At 43.9% G+C, this 27,025-nt stretch overlaps 3 protein-coding genes across 5 annotated transcripts; 2 read left to right on the plus strand and 1 right to left on the minus strand.

Moving 5' to 3' along the window:
* The first annotated feature begins 633 nt into the window (after positions 1–633).
* Positions 634–4,549, plus strand: loxl5a (lysyl oxidase-like 5a). Its single transcript, XM_028403011.1, has 7 exons — positions 634–1,726; positions 1,932–2,040; positions 2,625–2,762; positions 2,964–3,120; positions 3,566–3,661; positions 3,754–3,869; positions 3,957–4,549. Exons 1-7 carry the CDS (start codon positions 664–666, stop codon positions 3,961–3,963), a joined length of 1,686 nt encoding a protein of 561 aa, XP_028258812.1. The 5' UTR covers positions 634–663; the 3' UTR covers positions 3,964–4,549.
* A 3,678-nt stretch (positions 4,550–8,227) lies between these two features.
* mydgf (myeloid-derived growth factor) lies at positions 8,228–16,081 on the plus strand. Its single transcript, XM_028403015.1, has 6 exons — positions 8,228–8,460; positions 9,395–9,445; positions 9,548–9,609; positions 10,352–10,433; positions 13,084–13,156; positions 14,692–16,081. The coding sequence occupies exons 1-6, from the start codon at positions 8,308–8,310 to the stop codon at positions 14,769–14,771; spliced, it is 501 nt and encodes a 166-aa protein (XP_028258816.1). The 5' UTR covers positions 8,228–8,307; the 3' UTR covers positions 14,772–16,081.
* Positions 15,840–23,899, minus strand: LOC114434092 (arginine-glutamic acid dipeptide repeats protein). 3 transcript variants are annotated; one of them, XM_028403010.1, is made up of 4 exons: positions 22,614–23,899; positions 19,570–20,085; positions 19,012–19,539; positions 15,840–15,948 (listed from the first exon to the last, which is right to left on the minus strand). In XM_028403010.1, the coding sequence occupies exons 1-3, from the start codon at positions 23,721–23,723 to the stop codon at positions 19,162–19,164; spliced, it is 2,004 nt and encodes a 667-aa protein (XP_028258811.1). In that variant the 5' UTR covers positions 23,724–23,899; the 3' UTR covers positions 15,840–15,948; positions 19,012–19,161. The 3 variants fall into 3 exon arrangements, with proteins under 3 accessions (XP_028258811.1, XP_028258809.1, XP_028258810.1); XM_028403009.1 differs by adding an exon at positions 17,361–17,431 and having other exon boundaries at positions 15,924–15,948; positions 19,012–20,085; XM_028403008.1 differs by having other exon boundaries at positions 19,012–20,085.
* Between the last annotated feature and the right edge of the window lie 3,126 nt (positions 23,900–27,025).

The following is a 27,025-nucleotide window of genomic DNA, read 5'->3' on the forward strand; positions in this document are numbered from 1 at the left end:
GTTTACACACCAATGCAGAAATACTGCACAGCCACTAAGTAAATGTGATGAACAAATCAATGTGTGGATGTGAAAATATGAATGTTAACTACTAAAATAATGCTTTAAGAGAAATAAAGAAAGAATAATTCAGAATAAGACAGATTCTTGAAATATAAAAAAATACAGCAGTGAAATCTTTAAAATTTGAACTGCCCAGATGTTCTAGACGTTTCTGGATCTTTTAGATTGTCTGGAAAATGCTCGATTCTTCAAAATTGTGTGATTCTAAGTCGCACAGAAGCAGTGTGTTGATTGTCTCTGTGTGAGGATACACTGCCATCGTGTGGTGAAGAGATGTACATGGCCTCAATGTGGAGATAGACCAGCCAGAAAACAGGCAAGCACGGTACGCACAAAGGACTTTTATTCTCTGCGGTGTGCTCAGTGGGACAAATAAATAAAATTTTAATGAGGAAAAATTATCACGGTGTAAAAATGTTCACAACGTAAATTCTGATCTTTTGACTTTTTTGTTAAGCAGTAAGTTGTGTATATAGCTTCTTACTGTGGTTGTGTGTGGCACGCCACGAACTCCCAAACCACCGCCTCTCTCACTGGTGTTGCTGTGCGCAACTGCGTGACGGAGTCAAGTGTATTAAAAACACCACCTCACCACCACCCATGTCACTCTCAAATGTTTTGTCGTTAATGTCTCAGTTTTTGGAGAGACGTTATCGCATTGGTACCATGGAGAAGTTTGTGTTTGTGTCGCTCTGCCTGCTGGATGTCATGGTGTGTTTGGGTACCGGTCAGCACCATTTACGCGCACCGTGGAGACATCGGATCCAGTGGGAGAATAACGGTCAGGTGTACAGTTTATTGAGCACCGGGACTCAGTATCGTTTACCTGCACAGACCAGGAGACGCACCCAGCTCTTACTGACCACCAAAAACCCCTTTAATCCAGTCAACCCTCCTGCTGCACTCAGTCGATCCACTAGAACCAGGTCGGCACAACTCGAAGACGCAGCTGGGGGCCACTTTCCACAGAATGACCACAGTCCAATCGATACGTCGATTCTTGGTGCGGACGCAGATCAGTATTTGCTCGCTTCTGGGCGCCCTGGAACGCGCAGTCAGTCACCGGCGCGCCTTGAAACCACCAGAGAGCCTGTGCGATACCACCCAGTCCAGGAATCATCTAACTCCACCGCCATCCAAGAGTTCTCCGGCAGCGGAATCCCTCGCGGAGGCCGAAGTACACCAGGGGGTGACAGTAGTGCACAGCGGGCCAGTGCGTCACCGGTAAGATCACCAGACTTTACGCACAGCTCTGCCGGCAGGATACGGTCTGAAGGTTCGGATTCAGCTTCTCGGTCACCGGACACATCCCCGTGGATCGCCATGGCTGAGGACGGAGGGAATCCACGCCGTGTCCCTCAGCAGACCAGTTTAGGAGACACTCGGAGTGTCCACAACGTACAAAGAGCGCAATCACTGACCAGACTCACATCCGAGTCCGGAGTCTCTCCCACAGCGCTGTCCAGTAACGCCGTAGAAATACACTTTCCTCGTAGGAGACAGGATACATCACACACGACGGAAGAGGCGAGTGACCCAAGAGACCCGCACAGTATTCACCACAGGAACTCAGTTTTCTATAATGTTTATCCACCAGACAACAGAAACAGGATCACGCGTCCTTCACCAGGAACCGGCTATGGAACCAGGTTTTTCCACAACGGTGAGACCGGCAGAGGGGACAATGTCAGAATGAGACATGCACTATGAAAATAAAGAGGAACACATTTACCAACATATGATATTATTCAGAGTTCTCTAAACTGAGCTGGTTGTTGTCACGGTTGTTAAACTTGAGACCTAACACACACACACACACACACACACACACACCCTTTAGGTTAAGTTATAGTTTGATTTTTTTCCAGGTCTTCCGGATTTGGTTCCTGACCCTTACTACATCCAAGCAGCCTCTTACATCCAGAGGGTACAGATGTATGCACTTCGCTGTGCTGCTGAGGAGAACTGTCTTTCCAGGTATCAATAAACTGCATCAATACATCAATAACAAACAAGTCTGACACTGAAAGAAGCTGAATCAGAGTAACTCGATTTTGGCCTTAACAGATATTTTAATTTGCAGTGTGATGAAATGTTTCCTCTATAAAAGTAAAGATTCAGTTAAAAGATAACCATCAGTATTCCTTTGAGGCTGCCACCTCAGGATGTGTGCTGGCCCTCATCCCATTTGGACTCTGCAGCTGAGTGACAGAGCGGCTGCACACAAACCTGGCAAACACCCGAGATTCTCTCCTCTGATCTAAGCAGCCACATTGCCAAGTAAAATAAACCCTGAAATGAAAGGCAAAGGATTTCTGAGGTGAATTCAGAAGCTACTGAGGCAAGACCAGAAACCACCTCTGCAGTAAATCATTATGTACTGGCGAGTGAGCAAAGACGGGGAGTCCTACTGTATGTGCAGTGATTGGGGAGCAGGTGGTGATAGGGAGTTAGTGATGTAACAAGAAATAAGGTTGAACCAGTTGATCCAAAGCTGTGCAGTCAGTGGTTCATGGTTGTCTAAATGTCAGCTCGTGATGAAGATGATAATTATCCGTCAGGTCTGCGTATCATCCGAGTGTGAGAGACCTCGACTACAGGGTTCTGCTGAGGTTCCCTCAGCGAGTGAAGAACCAGGGAACAGCAGACTTCCTCCCACTGAGACCCCGGCATGAGTGGGAATGGCATAGCTGTCACCAGTGAGTCCAAACAACAACACCATACAACAACAAAAACACAACACATTTCTACAACAGTAATAAAACCTAAAAATAAGAACTGTATCTAACTTTTTAGAGCTAAAACGTATACACAAAATTAAATATGGGCTGACATGTGGAGGTTTCCTCTATACCTTTAGAGTAAAGTTAACCTTTGCCTCCTGCTTTGAATCTCTCCAGGCATTACCACAGCATGGAGGCCTTTAGTAACTATGACTTGCTGGATGTCTCCACTGGACAGAAGGTCGCCGAGGGACACAAAGCCAGTTTCTGCCTGGAGGACACATCGTGTGACCCAGGAGTGCGACGGCGCTTTGCCTGCACAGCTCACACACAAGTCAGTCTATGCTAGTTCACTCACTACTTAGTTTCAATCATTAGTTTGATTGCTGTTGCTAGGCAATCAAACTATTCATTTGTTTATGTTTTTATGTTGTTTGAAGATTTATCAATTATTTTAATACCACTTGCACAGGTTCAAAGTGTAGAAACCCTTAAGTATTGTGACACTTGTCCATTTACTGAACTGCAGTCAGCATGATGGTGCTCCCTGACACAGTTTACGTTATCAATCAAGCTAAACATAACTATCTAGAGTTGCATTTTTTTCATATGGTGTTGTAGGCAGACAGCAGTTTGTATTAGAAGAGAAGCTAGTCTGATTTTTACACTACAATACATTGACATGTTAAAAATTATAAAAGAGAATTACAAATCTGTCAATACATACATTTGTTATAAAGTCTAAACATAGAAATCATCTTGGTTTGTTTACGTCTCAGGGTTTGGGTCCTGGTTGCTATGATACGTATCATGCCAACATCGACTGCCAGTGGATTGACATCACAGATGTGCCACCTGGAAACTACATACTCAAGGTGGGACTGGAGATCTGATTTGTAAAATGAGATGCAGCATGGAGTGCAATCATCTTTCTGAATTGTAACAGCTCTTTGTGTTGTTTGTCCAGGTGACAGTAAACCCCTCTCAGCTGGTCCAGGAGTCTGACTTCTCCAACAATGAGGTGAGGTGCGACATCAGGTACACAGGAGGCTACGTCCAGGCGAGAAACTGCAGGATCGTCGTGTAAGTCGGGATACACATTCTTCTCATTTATGTGATCAGAAATAAAGTGTGAGTGAAAGCTCATCTCTGATGTCTCTTGTTTCACAGGAGCTGACCTGACTGATGACACCAAGTCATTTTTTTAATGTACTGCTGCTGCTACTCTGTAATGCAGATGTTTGCTACTTTATATAATAATCTTTATATTTGTGTTGTATTTTAGTTGCAGCCTGGGCAGGTGATTTGTTTTTTATTTAAATAAAAGTCATGTTTAGTGTATTTTAAAGCAATGCAAGACTGAAACGTTGCAATGCACAGATTAAGCTGGTGCTTATTTTGTAAACAGAACAGAGGAAATTTATACCCTTTTAAATGTTGACATGTTGTGACTGTATAGATATATACTGAGTAGACAGTTTTACAGAAGGGGACTTTTTACTGTTCAAGAGATGTGCAGAGTTTTTTACAATAAATGTAATTTGAATTTAAAAAAAAAAACAAAATGACACTAATGATTGATGTTGTACTTGGAAATAATCACTGTTTATAGGATAAATTGAACAACATGATGTCATCCTCCTGCCCATTAACACACACTGGGAACCATTTGAGTGTGGCACATTTCTTGAGTGCTTTTGGAATAACACTCCTCAGAGAAATACCTGAAATTATTGCACTTAATGTCTCGGAAATGGCAGCAACGAAACACAGCATTACACACTATGAGCCTGTTAGAGTGGCTGACAGATTGGGAAAACATTTATTCATCTGGTAATAACTCCATGTTGGAACGTCTTGCTCCGTTTACACTTTGTCATTGGATGTAGAAGGGACACTGGTGTCTGGTGTGTGTGTGGAAATGTATAACTAATCACAACTTTACTTCCTCTTTGCTCCTTCTGTTTGCCATCCAGCACAAATCCATTGCCTCATGTTGTAATTAATCTGTTTGAATAACCAAAAAACCTTCAGCTAAGTAAACCTAGGCTGTCATGTTGTCAGAATTAAACATGAGTGGCTGGTGCTTCAACAGAAAGCTTTTTGTGCTTCTTGTAAAAGGGATAATTTCCTTGATGAATAAGGAAGCAGCTTCAGCTGAGGTCACGGACTGTGGCCCATTCACAGTTTGCCCGGTCGCCCTCCATCACATCGTCATGGTGAAAGTTATAAGCATGAATGCAACCATCTCCATGTATTATTTCTTCATGATGGTGGTAAAAAGTATCAGAGATGAGATATGCATCACCTCCTGTACTGTATGTACACAACACCCTGAGCTTGAACCCCCTCTCCCCCCAAACATGGCCTCTCCTCTGAGCCCACTCCATCTTTGGGCAGGGAGGCCCAGAGGTGAACCACTGATGTGAATCTGAGTGTTACGGACGGTCAGGGCAGAGCCTCCTCCGCCACTCCAGGTGCTGTTTGCTCAGGGTTGGCCGACGTGCTAATCCTGCAGGGTGTGCAGAGCTGCTGGTCGCCCCTGCTGGAGATGGCGAGGAGGGGAGAAATTCCACAGATCCCACTGACGGCTAGGAAAACCCAACTGCAAACTGCTGACATCAGTGGCTCCGCCATTAAACCATTCTTATCGTGGGCTGACCGTCTGTGCGGCTGTGGCCAAAGGGCTGACCGTCTGAGACTGTCAGTCAACAAGTGTCAGAGCCAACAGGCTAGACTGCAGTCTATGTCTGCTGTATGAAACGGTTGCAGTTTAAATGACAAAATGGCAGCATTAACTGATTTAGTGGTCACTTGAAGGTGGCATAAACAAGAACATAACCCACAGACACCAGGCTGTTTTTATACCAGGCTGTAAACATGTTTATCTATGCTGTGGACTTAGGCATATTAATATGGAGTCCTATGGGCCCAGCGTCAAGTGTCCAATTGTGGAACTCTCTAATGTGAAAAAGTAAGTCTGGACTTTGTGTGCCCACCTTTCACTTTCCTTGAGCTCTAATTTGGTCTCCACTACAATTTGTCAAATAAGAGAACAACGTTCTGTGTGTGTGTGTGTGAAACTTTCAATAACTTCTACAGGGTTCTTGTTGAACCATCAGATTTGTCACACATTAACCCTTTTACATTTCATATAAACAGTAAATCCATATGTCATAAAAGGTTAAGTGAAGCTTTAAGTTGAATTTCTGATTTCTGTCTTCATTTGTGATTGAACAAAGTTTTGTTGACAAAATAGGACACACCGTGTGTGCATTGAGGTGTAATAATAAACCTTATTATTCAGATGCTAGAATATCCATCAGAGGTAATTCAACAGATTCATATGAATTCACACCTCAGCGCCATTAACAGATACATAGGAACATAATCAACAATGACTAATAGACCAGAGATGTGTAATCATTCTGTTAGTCAGCCAAACTGTTGTGTAGAAAAAAAATCCTGTGCTGAGTATTATTTTGAGCTGAGATGAACAGATTGGAAAGCAGCTGTTCAAAAAAAAAAGACGAAAAAAGACGACAAAAAAAAAACTGTAAGACACTCATATCCACTGAAGGCTTTTGGTCCCTGTTGAGTGAGTAAAGTCTGGAACATCAACCTGTATCATTAGTGAGATGATTTGACGCTGATATTGTGTTTCTCTGTCTGTGTTTGCTTTTGGGTTGAGTGGTTTGTCTACAGCTGTTTGTGTGAGCTGAGGTGAAATGACTGGATGTTTTCTCTCCTGATGGAGTTACACAGCCATTTGAAAGAGAAAACCATGTTTACCTGGGCAGGACAAGGGCACACTGAATCTGACCAGTCACACATCATTAGACACTCTAAAGCTCACCCTGTTTGAAGAAGAAGAATGTGTGTCTAATGATGGCTGTACTTTTCCTCCTGCAGCCGCAGTGTAAACACCTAAATACTCAGCAGGCTGCCTGAGTGAAAGCATGCTGTTATTAATCCTGTTATTGTATTATTTTTGGACTTGGGGAAATAGGATTGGACGGGGAGGTGGTCCGGATAAAGAAGAGGAGGAGGAGGGTGAAGAGAAGGGTGGACAGGTTGCTGTGGTTATTTTCGGTCTGAATGTTGCTCCTGTTGTTTTATGGCTTTTACACCTGAGCGTCACACACTGTTAGGGTTTCACCTCTCGTACCAAACATCTGTTCACCGTCACGCTCGATGAGGAGGACGCTTTGTGCCCCCACAGACGTGCAGACATGAGACTGCTGCTGGCGTCTCCCTGCATACAAAATATTGTTCTACTGTGAAAATGTACACGGACACATTTGTTATGGGAACATGTTACAGGCTTTTGCATGTATGTGTGTGATTTGTGGAGTCATTGTGTAAAACAGACAGGGCAACCTCAGACATGAGCCAGCCGAGCAAACAGAACATGGAACATGGGCTATAAAAGCTTCCAATTCATCCACTTCCATCTCATAAACCACACAATGATTATTCAGCACCTGTGCAGTGAGGAAAGACTGATCCTGTAATGGTGAGATGTTAGTGTCATCTGATAGCAACTCATAAATTTTAAGAAGACGGGATGTGAACTCTGCCCTCTCACCCTTACACCTGAACATGACATCCCTGGCGAGACATCCTGGGAAGCAGCCAGACAGTGAGACAGAGAAACCAAACACACTTAAATACACAGACACACACACACACCATGCTCTGGCTATTCTAAAACACTAAAAACACCCATTCACAGATTTTTTTCCCCCTAATGTGCAGCTTTTTCTGGATGTTGTCTGGATGATGTTCTGGAAGACATAGCATCTATGGTATTTATGGTATTTTAAATTATTGTGTGTTAATTTTTTTTTCATTCTGTATGAATGCATCAAATAAGTACCTCCACTGGTTCTGATTCTGATTCTTCTGATTCTCACACAGTTTGCCTTGTTACCATGGAGACGGATCTGCCGACATGTGACCTCAGTGGGTTTTTGGTATTTAGTGGAAGACCCTCCTGACAACATAGGGTTCCAGATAAATTTGTATCCTGAAAGAGAGAACGCAACAATCAACATTGTACTTTAAAATAAAGTTAATATTAGTTACATACGAATATAAATGTTTATTTGGGGCATTTGTTGATACATTAAACTGGATTCAGACATTCTTCAGACACTACCATCCTTTAGAGATAATACTGTACACATATGGATGAGAAAGGGCGACACCGTGTGGCCAAACATGGCAGAGTTCGTTTAATCTACGTACTTATACTTACTACTACTATATTTAAGTATACTACTTATACTTAAATATAGTCTATCTCTCATTAAAGACGACCAGACGAGCAAACAAAACTTGTTTTTACGTTAAAACAAATCGTATTGATGTTTACTAAATTATTTGTATTTTTTTCGTTTTATCTTTCTTTGCCGTGTGACGCACCGTGTGACGACATTCACAGTCGCCGGGAGAACCTGCCGAGCCGGGCTGCTGCTCACAGACACACTGCACAGCAGAGGAGGAAGAGGAGGCCAACATGAGTAACTTCTGTGCTTTTAATGTGGCGTTTCTGTTTGTATACGCGCTGATTGCAGCGTCTGTCCCGGCGGAAGCTTCTGCTGAGCAGACGAAGACGGTGGAGTTCAACGTTAAACCTGGAGGAGTGGTGCACACATTCTCTGAGGGAATTGTAAGTAACCGCAATAAGTGTCTTTATTTTTACCGAGTGGACCCTTTGAACAACACCACCTAGACACAGAGCTACAATTATACTAAGACTGAATGGGCCCCATCCGCTTTGAATTTTAATTAAGTCGAAATCGACTGTGTATGGGATTGCATTTCGCTCTATTGTTGACGAATTAGTCGATAATTGCCACAACAAACGCAAAAAATGATCGTTGACATTTTTTTTGTTGCTGAAGAGATGTACTTCTCTCATTAGGATGTGTTAAATTTTGTGTTTTGGACAACAAAAGTGGAAAAACTACATTCCGCAGGTTAGTTGTAGTCGCAGCCTGATGACGACACGGCCTGTGAGAGGCTGACACGTCGAGGCCAGAGAGCCACAACGGCTCCATTGATTGGATGAATAAATGTGAAGGTTTAAACCGACGTCTGTGCATTAATGACTGCGTCTACTCACTGACTGTTAGAAGTAATCATATTTATCTCTCTTTAGTCATTGACAGTGTGCAGAAACTGGCAAAACAATAACACAGCATGCATATCAGATTAGTTCTTGCACATTCTTTAAATATCTCATCATAAGAAACTACATTAATGGTGGCTCTTGGTGTGCCTGGCCAGTTAATGTGAATTTGCTGTTCTGGCCTTTGGCACATTATCAAGGATGTGGAACATGTTTGACGGCAGCAGCAGCTACACCCGTTCTGATTCCTCTGAGATTCTACGTTGTAATCAGGCTTCCATCTTTGTTAGTGAGCTGTCTTTCCCTTTGTGATGTTGTGAAAGTTAAATTTCTCATTCATTGCTCAGTCGACACTGACACACTAACACTGCCAGGTCAGCAAAGTCTATTTGATGTAACTGATAGAATTCAAAAGTCATATGCGTCTCTAACTTTGCACTTACTGGTGTTGTATTTCACTGTTCTAACACAGAGGGAGTATGAATGCTCTTTCACGTATGCCTCACAAGGGGGAACCAATGAGGTGAGTGTCTCTGCCTCTCTCAATGCTGGCATCATATTATTGATTATTGAGTACAGCTGGTTTTGGACGTGTTGAATATTCTTCTGTTTCTCCGTAAACCAGCAATGGCTGATGAGTGTGGGCCTGAGTGATGATGACAGACTGTTTTCCTGCTCTGTGTGGAGGTGAGACACACACACACATAGACACAGTCATGCTGTTCTGTTTTTGTGAAGACACTCATTGATATAATGCATCCATTACCACTTATATGAGTGCTATACTTAATGCATCTGTAATTATGGTCTCTGTGTGTGTGTGTGTGTGTGTGTGTGTAAATTTCCTTATCAGAGGATGATGGTTTTTTTAGACATAGAAACTCATTAAACACAAAGGCAGCAACGTTGTGAAAGGATTTCTAACTACAGCTATAATTTAGAAGAAAATAAAGGCGGTTAAATTTGCAGGGGATATTACTTGGAAAAGAATAAAATGTGCTTCAGTGTCGACTAAATCATCCTGCAGATGCCAATCCACTGTGTGTGTATGTGTGGGACACATCCTCCAAGACAACCCCCTGTGTCCCTGAATATAGTTTAATAACTGCACTTATATTGGTGTGCATAAATATAGAAGACAGGCCTCACACACACACACGTACGGGGCTGTCTATGATAGGACTCTACTTTAGCTCGGTGACCCCGATGCTAAATGTGTCATCCCTGCAAATATGTCCCATCTGTGCCTCCTCACTGAGTCACCTTATTGATTTTAGTTAATCGTGACAGTTGCAGAGGAAAAACAACCCATCAGACCTCTAACATCGTGGTCTAAATGTACTCGTGTGTGACACAGGCTTAACAAGCGAATGAATGTATGCTAATGACTTAATGTTGATAACAAATATTTCTTTTTCATTTCTGCCAGGCCTCAGGGGAAATCATACCTGTTTTTCACTCAGTTCAAAGCCGAACTCAAGGGAACCAAAATTGAATACGCCAATGCCTATGTAAGTATAAAGCAACACAATGACTTTGGCTTTTAGCAGCCATGTTGGCATTAATTAGTTTTAAAGTTGTCTCCTGATCCTGGTCATCAGCAGGGATCAACAGCTTGCTGGCCAGCAGCTGAATAAAAAAAAAAGAGTTTGTAGTAATTGATGGATTTTATTCCCTTCTGCTGAGTTTCATATAATAAAATCAATAATGGCATTCAGCCATCCAATATGGGGATTAAAGTAACCTCATACAACATCACATTTGTCACATTTGCCTCTCTTTTTATTCAGAGGAAGGTGAAACCTAGATTTCAATGCAGATCTGTCTTCCTGCCAAACTGCACCACAGTTGGTGCAACACACCACAAACCCTCTGAGGCTTTGCTCCGCAGCTTTTCTCCCACTGAGTGATTAGTTTGAATGCTGCTCGCGTTGGACAGAAACATGCTCACAGGACTGTGCTGCCTAACAAAGGCGATCCGTAGTAAAGAGTTTCTGTTTGGTATTTCTGTGCTGTTAGAGGCAGCCTGTCAGTTTAGAGATTAAAGCTACTGATTCCTAAGGCCAAAATCATTTTATAGAATCTGCACAAGTGTCAGAAAATAAAGGGAAAACAGAGATGATGGACATTTATGCATAGCCTGCATATAATAGACCATCCAGCCATGTACCAGCAGCACAGCAGTACATGTGTCAGAGTCAGGGAGACAGGAGAAGACAGGGAGTTCTCTGTCTTCTCCTGCTTCTTATATTTGTTCTAGATCATATAGCTGCTATACCGCGGTCACCTTCGACACTTTGACTTCTGAGCCAAAAATCAGAAGTTCCTATAGAAATAATCTTGACGTGAACCAAAGGCCCAGTGACATTACATCTGTCTGTGACAGACCAGGCGAGCCAGGCTCATAGCTCTGTTGGCCACCACATGTAAATCCGAGCAGTGATTATCAGGGGAAGTCAGGGACAGACACATAGACAGACACATAGACAGACATTCTGTGCTTATAAGTGAGATTTCAACTGAGTGTCTGTGGAAACATTCGTGCATAAAATTACAAGTAGGTAGTGATGCGTGTCCACTCAGCAGTTATCTTCCTGCCAACTCGACTGTGTGTGAAGTGGCGTGCTGTCCCCCCCCTATAGAATTACATGTAAAGAATGCTTTGGCCAAAGAAACAAAAAAACAGATGACTGGTGTTATAACAGACACACACAGCGCGCTCTTTGCATCTCTAGTTGAAGTTCAGAACACACACATGCAATGACATGCTTTTTACCACAAAGAGAGAACACAACAGAGACATGTCCTGGAAAGCATCAAAAAACTGGACTTTATTTTGTTGTCCTAGAAAATAATTTCCATCTTCAAGTTAAGAGCAAATTTCTGCACCACCTGGGAGCTGAAATGATATTTGGATGCCGGGTGATGTTAGAATGGCATGCTGACAAAAACTGCATTACAACATTCAGAATGTCCCACAAAGCTGCAGGATTTCAAACAAGTAAGCAACAGGAGATAGTGTTTGCGTAATGCTCTTACATATTTCCTAAATGTAGCCAGAATCCACACACAGGATCTTGTTAGCTGATTATAACTTTCTCGTCTCTTTTCAAACCACACCGACATAACGACGTTAGAGTCAGAGTTTGTTGTTGTCCATTGTGGGCTACTGTAGAACTGTGGTGGTGCACCATCCTGGCCTCCACAGTAGAAGACTGAAGGGCTCATTATAAGGCAATGAAAGGCAGTTACAGGTGATTAAACCGTGTTCCATTTGTGCTAATAGGCCTTCTCTAAACACTTCAATTCAATGATCTATTTCTTAAATTGTCAATAAATATAATATTTTTTTCTGCTTGATTAATTTTGTCTTTCACTTTATATTTTGCCTATATAATAGCTCCATAAGTCCTACACTGCAGGATTCCTGTACATGCTAAAGATTGATCATTACCTGAGAGACAGAATGTACCTGAGCACACAGTTCTCAGCAGAACTGAAAAAACACACCCTCCTCTAATACTTACTATACTCCTCATGGACTCCCATTATGTGCTCTGCATGCTTCTGTACATTTTTTCGATCATTTGTCCTCTTGGATGGCTTCAGCCATTACCTCAGCCGCCAACACTGACAAACTAATACAAACCGAGATAGACGAAGTAAAACTTTATTTGTTTTTTTGACAGTCACACTCGGACTCACGTCTTTGCATGTAATGTTTGGTGGAAGGTTAATGTCTGGACTTTGTCTGAGCTCAGCCGCTTTGTGGAGTTGTACCGTGTCTGATGTGGTCGTCTGTGAAGCGGAGCACACCTTGACACGCCTCCTTCCCCCCACAAGGACAGTCCTGACACTCTGTCATTAGTGAGAGCACATGTTTCCTCCTCCTGCTCTGGCTCCGTGCCCTGCAAGCAAAAGACAAATGCACAGAAAATAACTTGGCTAAATGATGAGACAAAAATAACCTCGCATACACAAACACACCTGCCACCCACCGCGCACAATATCTCCTTGACCTTGCCGTCACATCCTCATATTTCCCTGGTCCGTCTGTTGCATTTTAAAATAAAATGTCATCTGTGCCTCTTGTCCTGTTTTATTTCTTCATTGTTTCTTTTCCTCTCCCCCCGCCCCCCCCCTCCTGATGTATGTTCACAGTCTCAGACAGCAGCAGCAGGACAGAGTGACGTGCCTTTGAGGCCAGAGGAGTTTACCATTGGAGAATCAACAGGTGAGAAATTGATTGTATTTCAATCAACTCCCTCAGTTTCTCTTTCTTTCTCTGTCCGCCTCCCTCCCCCTGTGCCCCCCCCCCCCCCCCCCTCCTCCGTCACGTTGCAAGTTCCCTGCTGACTTCCCTCTAAAGCATATGCACCAGCTGTGAGTGGGCTGTCATTTGTCCCTGTAGCATTATTTGTTGTTTTTCAGCTTCTGCACAAATCCCCACCGTGGCTTCAGTTCCAGACTATGATTAGCAAGATTTGACAAGTCACACCAAACAGTAATTTACTGTAACCGCCATTTTCAGCAGATTAGACACTACAGTACAGGGGCTTACAGCAACTATCACAGACTTAAGGATAATCCCATCAGACAAAAACACTTGCAGTCATGATTACCAGGGAACTGTAGTACAGTGTATAAATGACATTTTACTTTAGTTGCAAAGTGTGTCAGGCATCAGCCTGCAAGTAAACCATCTATTAGGTTCATGGTTAGAGTCTTCACAAGGGAAACTGTAAGTGTCCAAACTGCACCACCTACAGGACAGGAACGTAACTGTAGGTTTGCACTAAAAGACACAATTTTTAACACTTTGCACAGCCTCTGTGTGTGTTTTGTGTGTGTGCTCTGTAAAATAATTAGTCAGATCAAACACCATTCCTCTTGCTGGTATAAATTCATGCTCACAGGCATTGTTTGTACGACATTAAATACTTGGAAACGCTCAAGAACTTATCATGAATACATTCTCTTTCCATTTATTTAGAAGCTGAATTTAATGAACCAAACATAACGAATTCTTCAACATTTCAGTTTCAGTATGGGTTCAGTCAATCACATATAACATTTAATTATTAAGATTTAGAGGAAGTGGGAGGCTAGCTGTTTCCCTTTGTGAGCTGTCTAAGCACATGCCTATGTCCCACGTTGGGAAGTACTTTCTCTCAAGACGAGCCATTTTTGGGAATGATAAGAGTGCAAACAGAAAAATAATGTATGCATGCATCATTAATATTTCAGCATTGGTTCAAACCTGCAGTGTTAAGAGCATGTTGTTAGACATCAGTATTTATGAAGGCACGTCAACATTTTTGCAGACTGTCTGAGTTGTTCTTACTTTAAATGTTTTAATGTTCCTGGACATGAGATCACTCCTCCACTGTGTTCTGAAGGACAGCTGTGAGCTGAGCATACCCAAATTACTTTCTTACTTGGCAGTAAATTAAAATGTTTTTCTGACTCCATATTTAACACCTTAAACACACAAACAGCACCTATAGCAGTTGACACATGTGCAGGTGACACAGTGCCACAGTTACAGCAACTCGTACCTATAGGCGAATCCTACAGACCCTGATCTGCTGATGCTACTTTCCCTGCCAGTAGGCACTGCAGGTTAGGTGGGACCACAGGCCTGAAACTGCTGGCTGTGCAGCTCTGCAGGTGGAGGATGCTGTTTTCAGGCAGAAAAGGGGTGGTGTGTCCTTGTTTTATGCTGTAATATTGTCTTAGTGTGAATTTGTTCTCTCTCCTGACCTCCAGTGACCCACAAGGACGGAAAGTTCAACGCTCAACTCTCCAAGCTGACCGCCATTGGACGGACGCAACGCGATGAGCTGTAATTGTTTGGAAGTCGTGACTTTTTGACCAATCAGAGCATATTGATCAGCTCCGAGTCAGAGTGTTTCAGCTCAATGAAGAATGGATGTCTTCCTGAGTGTATTGAAATACGTCGATACTGAAGTTGCCTCAAGAGCACTCAATACATTAATTATCTGTTAGTTCCTTACCATAGTGGATTCATACTACGTGGGACAAAAGATTAAAAATTGAGATTTTTGCCCTAGTTAAAATTCTGCCCTGAAGATAAAGTGCTTCCATAGTTATTTCTTAGCTCCTGTAAGGGTATAATGAGGTTCTGATCCGCTGAGACTGCATGTGAATGTATAGAGGATTGGTGTCTGGGGCCTTGTTGAGTATAGATAACATATTTAGACTAGGGCTGGATTTATCTATCTGTGTAATCCTGAGAGGAAAGTGAGTAATCCCCCTATATCGTCATCATCACACACATAAACAAGTACATTTTCCTCAGAGCGGCTGTTGAGAGAAGCGCCTCAGTCTCCCTCCCTCCCTCTCTCTCTGTGTTTATCTCTTCCAGATAACTGTAAGCACCACATTTGATCCTCCCAAATCACCAATCAGGACCTCTTGTGATACATTTTTGTTTCCTGCTTGTTTTTTTTGGCCAGAAGCAACGGAGCAGATAGCAGCTACTTATCGTGTTATTAGAAGAAGCATATACAGGACACATCGAAGATTTTACAGTGTTTTTAGATCTGAAATCATTATCATTGTAATTAGGCACCTCACAGTCCTGCAGTATGAGGCATGCACACCTGTTCGGATGATAAGACATTCAGCAAAGAGATGCCTGCACATATTCCCAAGTCCCTCTTGAACCCCTTGCTTTCATCTCTCGGTGCCACATGTGTGGATCAGCGAGGATATTGTGCAGGTTTTCAGAAGTGCTTCATTATTACAGGTCCCACCCTCACCGCCTTCCCTCTGTGTTCTCCTTTCTCTCTCATGTTATGAGCAGTGCCGCCTTTATCTGCCTTACATTGATCCACCCCTTCAAGTGTCCAGAGGATGAGTTTGTGGAGATTTATTGCAGATTTGAGGATTCTGTGGATGATATTTGTACCTTGCTTTTGGTCTGGGTGTGGTTTCTCTCGTCTCCTTTGAAGTTGGTTTGTCACCATCAAGGCTCCCTCAGGAAATAGTCACGTCCGGATCCTGACCACATAGAAAAACCAATACACATTACTTACGTTACTTTGTACATTTTTTTGTTTTACTTGTTGATCGTTCTGATTCATGATGAAATATGATGGGGTTTTCAATAAAGACGTGTCGTCACTGTTCTGAACTTGATGTTTTTTGTCTCGTTATGTCAGTCATGATCTGATTGAACTCTCACGGCCTTGTTAAAGGGTAAACATGAAAAGAGAGGAGAAATTTGAGAGCAGACACCAAAGCATTAAATATTCTGAGCGCTGTCGGAGCCGGGGCCACAACGAACGCGGCAGAGAACATTTGTATGCTTCCATCATATCTAAATAACAGCACTAATATATTCATGATTAAAACCCAGTTCGTAAGCAGAATGGAAACGAGACAAGTTCTCTGCAAACTTTATATTGATGTAACTATTATGAGCAAAATTTGCCTCAAAATATATTCTGCGAGCATTCTCAATTAACATATATTGTCCTTGTATAAATGTTTCCATGAGATAAAGAGCTTCCATTGTTTCTTCTTAATTTCTGGGGGAGAAAGGCTTTGCAGGGAGGATCTAGTAAATCCACAGGCACATATGGGAATGTATAGAGCGCTGATCTTTGTGGGCTTATAGAGATATAGAGTCAGGGGGGATTTATTATTCTTATGTTAAGCCCAGAGAAAAGCTACATTGTCCTCTAATTGGCATCAGTTTAGAGTCTATCACGAGATGTCTATCTGGACCTAAGCATGTGTTTTAATGTATATTACAGCCATAAATATGAAACATCTGAGCTCTACTTGCAGAGCATCTCTCGTGTAGTAGCACTTAGTCTCAACACAACAAGCTGTGCAAGGAAGACTCCCACAGATTCTTCTGCTGGTAATTAAAAACACTGTGACTATTTCAGACTTATTTTCAGTTTTGTGGCCTGCTGGAAAAAGATTTTGACACTTTGTTCTCGAGCTGGTTGTTCCATCGAGTAATGCATCTCTGTTGCACAATGGCTCATTGTTTACCATCAGCTGGCTCTGTCTGTGGGACTCAGAGCTGCCTCTATGCTGTCATCCAAACGCCTAACACATATCACTACTGTTTACCATCTGGCACCAGAAGAGAGGTTTACTTTCAACTTTTCCCCCTCACGGTACAGCCATCAGGAAAATTTATTTACACTATCCTGCCAAGAACTGGCCTAGATTAGGATGGCATGCATCAAAGAGCTTTTATCAGAAACATTTTTAGCCACGCTAGCAGCAGATAGCTGGTTGATCCACTGTTGTCCCCTTTAAAACATCTCCTCTGTGTGGGTTGTATGTCACATATGATGAAAGGAAAAACTGCATTTTGTTGTTTTATTAGACTTTTCCCTATAACAAGTAGGTTTGCTGGTATTTTGTGTGACAGATTTGTCAGAATATATTACCTAATATTAGTTTCACTATGCAGCAGTGATGTCCCAGGTATGATGATCAACAAAGAGCTGCAGGAAGGAGTCTAAAAACACAGAAATGCATTGGTAATTTTGCACTTCCAGCAGGTAGGTGGTTAGATGTGGGAAATAACGGCTGTGTTTTATACTACGGCACCAATTACATCTGTGAATTCCAGCCTATACTTCTAGGCTTTTACATCTCTTAAACAAGACAAAGTTAATTAAGTGGCCATATGGGACTACAGAGGTTGGAAATGATGTCATCACATTAGTTAATTAATAACCTGAAGCATCAATTAAGTGATGTTCATCTGTGGGGATTATCTCCCTCATAACTCTTCTTTCTCAACGTGACTTGTGATTTTCAACACTTTTAATACGGTTTCCTCTTATTCTGGTGAAATTCAAGCCTTAATGTGCTGAGGTGACCACCATATGTTTAATCTGACATAATGTGGCTCCATGTCAGCTCTTTCTGAAGCTTGTATGCAGGCAAACGTATTCAAACATATTGATATTCTAGCTTTAAAAAATCAAAAATCTCTCAATAAAATTTTCTTACATTTACGAATAAACCACAAAGCCCCATGTTGGTGCAGAGGCCCTGTGAAGTATGAGTAAATCCCACATGTGTTGGAAATCCTCTCTGGAGCAGCACATATGCATAAATCTCTTATGCTTTTCAAAAACCCACACTGTCGAGCTGTTTTGGGAAATCTGGAGCCTTTTCTCAAAAATCTAAACTCAATATTTTTGTTCTCATTGTCAAAAAAAAACTGAAACAAACCAGAGTATCATTACAGAGAGGACAGCATCGGATGACCTAAATGAATGAGCCATCGATTGGCTCTGCTGTCTTTATGTAATCAATCCGGCTGGCATTCCTGTGTCTGCTGCCCTCTCTTTCCTCATTCACACACCTGCCCCCTATTTCTCTCTCTTTGCATCTCATGACATTTGGAGGGGAACAGATGGAGAATGTGGTCGGGTCGGTCAAGCCAGAGGCAGCAAAGGAGATAGGATTTTTATAACATCAGGGGCTCGGTGAAGGGTACAGCGAATGGCCAGCTGCCCCCTGACTCCCTTGATGGGCACCCTCGGTGCTGAGCTGGTGACCCAGTCAGTTCAGAGCAGCTCAGCCTATTTGATTCTTATCCGTCTTTGCTAAGTTTTTTCATATTTCGAGACCTTTTTTGTCTCTGGATCTATCACAGATCTCTGACCTCGCTTCCCCCGCATGTGCTTTTTCCTACTGCTGAGCCAAAGTAGTCTGAGGTCTCATTATACCATGACTACTCCTGACAGCAATTATCCTCCCCAGACGATGCTGATACATGTGAGTGAACGCGTCTGGCTGCATGGCCTGAAGTGCGCTATAAGAAATAATTTCTCTCTTTGTCTTGTCGTCTTGCAATAATTACAGTTACATTTCAATCTAATTAGGCCTTCTCCTTTGCCCTGTTACTGTGCAGTCTGTGGGGGTCTGAGAGCTGGGGTGCAGAGTGAACATCTGTACAGAGGCTCTTGTTACCCAGACAGATGTTCCAATGCCCTGTGTATGTTCACTGTAGGCACTCTGGAGATCTAAAGAGGGGTAAAGGACATCAGCATAACCAGACTGCTCTTTAGGACATATACTCACCCCAGGTTGCGTCTGCGTCTTGTCACCTTGGAAACTTGGTCTCAGCTCGACTTGGAGAGCATTAAATCACCCTCTGCTCGCTCGCAGACTCATAGCTGGTGCTGTGAATGTGGCTCTGTTCAATCAGCCTCCCCCTCCTGCTGCGTCATCTCACACTGTGGTCGAGAGCAGCCTTCTTTTCTCGGGGTACGGAGGAACTTTGCGTGGCTCCTTCACTTTCTTTGTGTGTTCAGTGAGTCTGTGGTGGGGGTAAGGTGGAGGCTTGCGACCTCTGCGGCCCTGTGTCGTAGGTAGTCTAGCTGTGGCTGCATGTCCTGCAGAAGATGCTCGCCTCTCTCTGTCAGTGGATGTTTGAGTCTCTGAGTCGGTGGGTGGGCAGCTGGCAGACGGAGGCAGGGTGGATGATGGAAAGAGTGGACCAGCAGATGGGAGAAAGCTTTGTGGGGTCCGATAAGATCCCACTTTGGTCTTTACATTGACAGAAGGGCTAAGGGCAGGTGGTGGCTTTGGTGACAGAGGGGAGGAAGGGGAGACAGGACTGATCCTGATGGAGGAAGGAGCCACAGGGGAGTGAGGCTGAGAAGTGGGGCTGCTGGGGTGATGGAGGTTCACTGTGAGAGGGGAAAGACCAGGGGTGGGAGGCCGGACAGGGAGGTGTCTTTGTGGAGACAGACTGTGGATGTCGCTGGTGAGGTTATGAAGATTAGATGTAATGGCGTTATTGGTGACTGGCTGGAGCCCACCCTGTCTGGAAGACGACCCAAGACGGCAAGTGATGCGCAGAGTTCGACTCCTCTCTGACAAAAACCCAGAGGTTATCGGGCACAGCTGCACATTGGGTGGAGACTGGCTTCTGTTAGGATGATCTCTCTTGTGGGTGTCACAGGAGTCCACAGTGCCTGGCCAGCTCTCTGACGGCCTCCGATAGGTGCTGCCTACTGTCGCCTCACTGGAGCTGGAACCTGAACTGTAGCTGCTGTCGCTGGGAGGCTTGGCGCTGTCTCCTCCAGCCTCCTGCTGCTCCTCCTCATTCAGATCAATGGACGAGGTTAGGTAGTCAATCTGCTGCACCACCTAGAAAATACAATACGATATTGATAGATGCAGTCACTTTAATGGCCCAGTTAACCTCCATAAGAGGCTCCAGAGAAAAGAATCACCTGTTTAGGTGATTGTCAGGAGAAAATCCAAAAACAGGTTCTTGTGTGTAAATATTTGAGACAGACAGAGTCTTTATAAGAAACTAAATTTTAGCTACACGGAGGAGAAGTCTCATGCCTTGAATTTAGAAAATAAAGAACATTTCATGTGTGTGAAACTGCTTAGTGAACTACATCTCTCATTTTGAGTCATACTTAATTTTTTTTTTAAAGAACTTGTAATACTTGGAGCAGTTCTCTTTAATCTGCTTGCTTCACTTGGAGTCCACTTCCAGCTTTCTTTGGTTATGATGATGATCGTAAACAGATGTAAAGGATAGAAAACAGGGCACTCCATTGTTTCTACATGTGTGGATCAGTTTACTTTTAAAAGGAGAAACTGCTCAGGCTGTAAAAACAAACAGTTACGCCTTCAGCCTGAACTCACAAGTAAAAAAAATGAACACACAGTTATGTGTGTTTCAGTTTCTGTATCACACTGGTTTGTTTTGTTTCATGGGTGTGGTGGTATGTGAACACTGATTGACTCTCCATGTAGACAATCCATTCAGCACCTCCTTATGCATCCTGTCATTTTTATCTAGGACTCCTGATCTATCAAGTATCAGTAACTTAACTTTACAACAACTTGATCATCTCATTAGTTAAGTGACTCTTGGCAGAGTTCCCCATAATGAACTGGACCTGCAGACATTGGACACGTTGTGTTTACATGGTCAGGTTTTCTAATCTGATTGCTGATAATTATGCAGAACTAATCTCAGTTTTCTGTAGTAAAAATAAATGTTTCTCTCCCTTCAGCCCACATGCAGCTTTAATCTGTAAGTATAATTCAATGTGTTTTAATCAGCCAGTAAATGATGAAAATGCTCATGAAAAATGTGGTTCTCATCTAATAAGTCTGACTGGATGGTAAAAATAAGGCTGTATAATAAATCACACAGAGGCATATTTGTCTAGATGGATTTATCAGTGCAGAACATGTAAAACGCTCAAACACACACACTCAACGGCTTAACACAAAGACTCAGTCATGCTGACACACACACATGTTTGATGATGGAGGCTGGAGAGATTGGAGAAAATTACACTGGGGAAAATGTTTGACCTCTCTCACCACCTGCTCCATGTGCACAGATAAATCCTGGACCAATGCTGGCTGAAGTATTGTTATGTTCAACAACATCTTTGCTGATGTCAAAGGATGACATGATTTGTTTGTGTGTGTTTTGTGCTGAAGCTTTTGAGGGAGGCATTTCGTATTACTTTGAAGTGCATGTACACATCCAGTGACTCTGGGCAGGTGCTGCTTGTTAATGTCAAGATTTCAGATGAGATAAAAGAGCAGACGACCCCGGATTTCATCTGCAGCTCCCGGGAGTGTTTATTAAAAACAACGATTTCTGACCCCTCAGGTCTTCTGGTATCGTGCTGATGAGTGTTGAAAGATGTTTGTTGTGGAGCTCAGTCAGTTTAAAGCTTTAAGTTTTTATTTGGCTTGAAGTTCTGAATCAGAATGATATGGTGTTTTCTATACTCCTCTGTAAGGGTTTTACTGCTGTAGTCTCTCTCTTCAGTAACATTTTTTATAACATGATTGATTATTAAACAAAACAGAGGGTTGCTTCTCATGCAACAGAATGATAAAGCAGGTCTTTAAAATAAATATGTGACCAAAGTCTTCTCTTGTGCCTCATCGCCTTTTGATCTGTCATCTGTGCTGTGAAATTCGGGATTCTTCTATTACAGTGTGGAGCTTAATGCTCTTTCATCAGTGTGTTATTAACACTGTCACAGCCAGGATGATGAGGTCTCTGCTCTTTGTGCAAAGCTTTGACCCTCGCAGATGCAGATCAAATGCCAAGAGGCATTTTTTTTTTGCGTGTCACTTTTACTGGATGAGGCAGAGATACTCAGACATAAATGGATTATAAAAAGCGTCGGACGCTCCCCAGCTGTGCCTGGAGCAGCATCTGTCCATAAGAAGGGAGAGCGGGGGAAGAGATGAGAGGAGGAGAGACTAAGAGTGGAGGAGAGTCTTTGCTGATAATGTCACACAGCATTATCTCAGCAGCCCCTGAATGCATCAGGCAAATGGGGCATAACTATTGTCTCATTCACCTCTGTGAGAATGTATGCATGAAATGAGCGCTGTGATGTGTATGACTGGAAACAGATGACAGAACAGAGTTGGAGAAACACTTTGCAAATTGTGCTGGATTCTTGCGAGCTGGCTGCTGACTTTTTAATGCATGTTAAATTCTGCTGAGGATGTGCATTTGTAGCTTGGCTTGTTATCTGTAAGTGCAAAGCCCGCAAGGTTTTTTCACATAACATTTCCTGTGAGAGGAAAGTGTCTAAATATATAGGAGAGGGTGCAGTATTTACTGCAAGTGTGATGGTTTAACAGATGAAATGGCTGATGTTAAAACTGGTTGTTACCTCTTTCATTTCCTGCTGGACGTCCCTCAGTGCTTTCAGAACCTGCTCCAGGTTGTCCACCACCCGCTTGATTTGGTTTCGAACTACCTTCCTGCTGCAGCTGGCCTGCTTTCTCTGTCTCTGCCCCTCACTGTTTGGTCTCCGCTGCACCCACGTCTGGTTCTGACCCTGGATCGTGATGCACTCTGAGCTTGGTCTCGGCTTTCTGGGACCTCTCAGAGTTGTGCTGCACCCCAGGCTTCTGTGAGGGAGCTCAGTGGAGAAGATGAGTCCATTCAGGGGCCCGTTGAAGCCCTCCACAGGTGGCTCCCTCAGTGCTGTCAGGTCCCTCTGGCTCTGAGAGTTCCTGCTGTGTTTATTGACGTAGCTGAAGCTGGAGCTGAACCCGTGCTGTCTCTCTATTAGACCCTGAGTGTCTGAGCCCAGCCAGCTGGATGAATGGAGGTCTCTCTGGCGGCAGGTGGTCTGGCTGGAGTAGTCCCACACCTTCCCCCTCTTGTCCTCCATGCACACCACAACAGGCTCCTTACAGTTTGACTCCTCAGCCAGCACAGGAGTAGGAGGAGGTCCCACTAGTGGGCCATATTTCCTGACAGAGGTCCCGTCACTCTGTGACTGACGCAAGCCCAGGCGGCTGCTGTGGTTCCTGACAAAGTTGTGGTTGTCCTGATCGGTGGAGGGGGAGCTGTTGCCCAGGCCCTGCAGCCCGTCCCCTGGGCTGCTCTGTGTGTTGGGATCTGTGTCCAGCTCTTTAGTCTGGTTCCACCTGGCAGGACTGTCCTCCCTCTGCTTTCCCAGACTTGCTGGCAGGATGTGGTGCCCCCTCAGCACCACTGGCAGCATCCTCGCCATCCCCACGCCATTACATCTAAGTTCGCCTTTCTTTGCCCGGTCCTTTCCCTGGATAGAGAAGAAACCAATCCCTTTGGCTCTCTCCAGCGGAGTCAGGTTGTTGCGGGTCTCTGAGCTGGGTTTCAACTGTCTGTTGAGTCCCAGGTCACTGTTCTGGTGAGGCTTCAGACTATTGCGCAGCCACGGGATGAAGTGAGGGGTGTGGGGCTTGAAGCCTTTCTGCTCCCCAGGTGCCGGAGACCCACTGTCAGAGAACATGGTGATGGATGATGTCCAGCAGCCTCACAGAATGAAGAAGAAGAGGCAGAAGAGGAACAGGAGGACTCCTGGGACACAGAGAGTTTCCTCCTCTTCTTCCATGAATCCCCTCCTTCCTTTTCCATCAAAGCAGGCTTTATCCACTCTGATGTGAGGTCTCTTCTCCTGTCTCCAAAACTTTTATCTTCTCCGGTCCCACCCTCCCACTCCCCCTTTTCCCCGCTGAAGCTTGTTCCTGATTTTATCGCTGTGTCTTTTTCCCTTTTCTCTTCCCTCTGTTTCGGCTTCTCCTCCCACTATTTTCTCTGCTGTAGTGCTCTCGAGCCCCTCACTGGGCTGGCTGTGGAGATGCCGAAGGGCCTCATTCTCTCCCTCTCTCTCTCTCCGTCTTCTCCTTCTGCCTGCGTCTCACTGGCTCAGTAGCAGCAGAGGCTTCCTGTCTCTACATCTCTCTCTCTCTCTCTCTCTCTCTCTCCCTTCCTGTCTCTCTCTCCCCCCCGCACTGCGCTGTGCTGCCTCCTATCCTCGCTCTTTCTTCCTCCCACTCCCTCTCACTGCTCTAACTCCCTTTCTCTATTTCCCTCTTCTCTCCCCATCTCTGTCTTCTCTCCCGGCTCTCATCTGACTACCCCTTATCGTCCTATGTCTCTGCGACTCTCTTCCCCCCTCTCCCATCTGTGTCACTATTTTGCTCACCCACTCCCCCTCCCTCACCCAATCTCTAATTTGCCAGGGAAAGCAGCTGAAGTTCAATCAAGACGCCAGTATTATTAATCCAGTGTTAGCAAATGTATACCCACGTGATTCCCTGTGCCTCTGTTCTCATCTGATTACTCCTTCCAAGGCTCAGCCCTCCACAATTAAATGCTGCTTAGGACACCAAAGGGGGTTTAAGGGAGGAGGGGAGGGATGGCAGCAGGAAGGGATGAAGGAGGAATAGTAGGGGGGAACATAATTGCGACCTACAACAGCAGAGATCAGCAGCAGTTTGACAGAAACTATAAGCTGCCCCAGCTATAAACAACAGCCTGCCTGTGGCACGGTTGTCCCCAGCTTATTGTAACTGTCAGCAAATAGTGTCACGTTACATCCCAATTGTTTTCTTGTGTTTTTTTTTCTTTATTTTCTGCCACACATCCAACTTCCATTTGTTCCAATTATGCAGAGACAGCTGCTATTTTCGGGTTTTTCATTCAAATTCCAATTCTTGGCTGTCTGGATTAGATTTCTGCTGTCTGACAAGCTCAAAGATGCCTCCTAGGTGCCTTTTCACTCAACTGCGGCTGCATGGTCGGACCCCTCCCTCTCTGGCAGCATCTGAAATGAAAAGACGGCAGCAGAGCCACACACACAAAAAGCCCTGACAGTTTGCTGTCACTCAGCAGCGAGACGCTCAAATCATCTGTCACTCTGTTAGTCAGCATAGCAATCTGCTCCTCTGGTGTAGTGTACTGTTAAAATATGACTTCATTCACTGACATATTCTACTATGTAGGTGGGGGTGGTGGGGTGGGGTTGGGGGCGAAAGTAAAGTCAGAGCATCTGTGTAATCTGCAGGCTAAGAAGATTCCTGCCTACATGTGGACAGACTGCTGTCAGCCTCTGATGACCATTAGTCTGGATAAAAAAAAACAATAAAGAGTGGAAGTAATGGAGCAGGCACTCTTAATCCTCCAGAGCTACATGATCTGCACGACATGCTGCGTCACACAACATACTGTGTGTCTGTGTGAGGGTGATTTAATGTTTCAAATGCACCTCACTTACTACACATAGTGACAGCATCTTGTTTGATAGTCACAGATTGTAGGAGCTCCAGCATTCTGTGGTGTGCAAGGGCTGATTCATGAGTTCATGCCAAAGGTAGGAGGACAAGAGTTATGCAGTACACGCACAGACGGTTCAGCTCGGGTTGGTTTTGAGGTGTTTACAACTTCAGTAAATTCATCCATGACGTCCTTGTTATGATGAAGAAGAAGGCTGCTGAATTGAAACAACAGCCCTTACAGGAGGCTGCTGACAAGATGTATTGCATAATCTCGACAAAATCTCTATGGTTTTCTGGAATGTAAAGACAGCACTGCTGGTGGATTGCCTGGAAAAGTCCCACACTCTTCTGCCTTTTGTGATCACTGATGCAACTCTAGTTACAGGAGAGAATCCAGAAGACAGGAGAAGCTGAGAGGAGGACCAAACTGCAGCCATAGTGATGGTGACAACATGGTGATGGCTGCCATTCAGCAATGTGTATACGAATGAATCCTATTCACCTGAATTGTCACTGCTGCCCAGGATGAAGAAGGAGCTCTGTTGTCACCATTTTAGATCAAACTGATTTGAAAAATAATGCAAGTGCTTTACAGCATACTAGGACTTTTAGGCTACACTGAATGAGCTCATGTTGCAACCAACGCGTAAGATCATATTTCCATGACCCCCCACTGTGTGTTTCAATGTATGTGTGTGTGTGTGTGTGTGTGTTAGGAACATTGGACTCATGTCTCTTAAAAGTCCGTGTTTGCCTCCAATCAGCCACCCACTTTGTGAGGTCCATAAATAACATGGACTGCTCATTTTAAAGTCAATGTGGAATAATAAGCAGCTGTCACAGTTGCTGTCCATTTAATGCTGGCTGGGCAGCCTCTCCGGTCTGGTTGCTGTTACTCTATCTATTATATTAATATGCTGAATATGCGTGTGAGTAATTGAAGGACAAACAGAAGAAAAACACTCTCCTCGGTATTTCTCACATGTCTTCTTCATCTCCGAACTCCAGCCTTTTCGTCACCGTCATACAGTAGAACAGACAGAACATATGGCCTCTTTGAAACCCTGTCTGCTGCCTCCTGTAGTGCTCCCTCGCTTTGTTTTGAGTCCTGTAACAGGCTGGCTGTCCATCCAGAAACATCAGAGTGTGTGTGTCTGTGTGAGTGCTGAACTTTGCTGCATGTATGAGTTTCCTGCTTGACTTCAACACACAGAGAGAGGCAGTGCACCCTTATATAACAAGGTGGAAAAGCTAGATATAAAAGCAGCACTTTGAAAGGCAAAGGCCTCCATGTCTGTCAAAATTTCCCGTGCAAAATGGCTTTTAGTCACAGTGTGAATGCCTCTGGGCACCGGGGAACTTTTTAAAACCACCTGGACAGCAGAAAGGTGTAGTCAGAGGAGGTGGATGTGTCTTCACATGACTGTATTTGGCTTATACAAAGTAAAAATGAGAAGTTTCCTGGGAACACTGTGTTCTTTTTTGCAGTATTAAATATGGAAGTGAGCAGATGCTGTCTTCCCTGAAGTGTCCA

The sequence above is a fragment of the Parambassis ranga genome, chromosome 4 (genome assembly GCF_900634625.1).
Source record: "Parambassis ranga chromosome 4, fParRan2.1, whole genome shotgun sequence".
In the NCBI taxonomy this organism is placed as follows: Eukaryota; Metazoa; Chordata; class Actinopteri; family Ambassidae; genus Parambassis; species Parambassis ranga.

What these genes read in the sequence shown, in the direction of transcription:
- LOC114434092 (XM_028403008.1), bottom strand. Translation starts at nt 23,723, where the DNA reads ATGTTCTCTGACAGTGGGTCTCCGGCACCTGGGGAGCAGAAAGGCTTC. An exon ending in TCCAGCAGGAAATGAAAGAG is followed by an intron (nt 20,086 to 22,613) that starts GTAACAACCAGT and finishes TGTATTTTCTAG; the next exon opens with GTGGTGCAGCAGATTGACTA.
- loxl5a (XM_028403011.1), top strand. Translation starts at nt 664, where the DNA reads ATGTCACTCTCAAATGTTTTGTCGTTAATGTCTCAGTTTTTGGAGAGA. An exon ending in GAATGGCATAGCTGTCACCA is followed by an intron (nt 2,763 to 2,963) that starts GTGAGTCCAAAC and finishes GAATCTCTCCAG; the next exon opens with GCATTACCACAGCATGGAGG. An exon ending in CCTGCACAGCTCACACACAA is followed by an intron (nt 3,121 to 3,565) that starts GTCAGTCTATGC and finishes TTTACGTCTCAG; the next exon opens with GGTTTGGGTCCTGGTTGCTA.
- mydgf (XM_028403015.1), top strand. Translation starts at nt 8,308, where the DNA reads ATGAGTAACTTCTGTGCTTTTAATGTGGCGTTTCTGTTTGTATACGCG. An exon ending in TTGAATACGCCAATGCCTAT is followed by an intron (nt 10,434 to 13,083) that starts GTAAGTATAAAG and finishes GTATGTTCACAG; the next exon opens with TCTCAGACAGCAGCAGCAGG. An exon ending in TACCATTGGAGAATCAACAG is followed by an intron (nt 13,157 to 14,691) that starts GTGAGAAATTGA and finishes CCTGACCTCCAG; the next exon opens with TGACCCACAAGGACGGAAAG.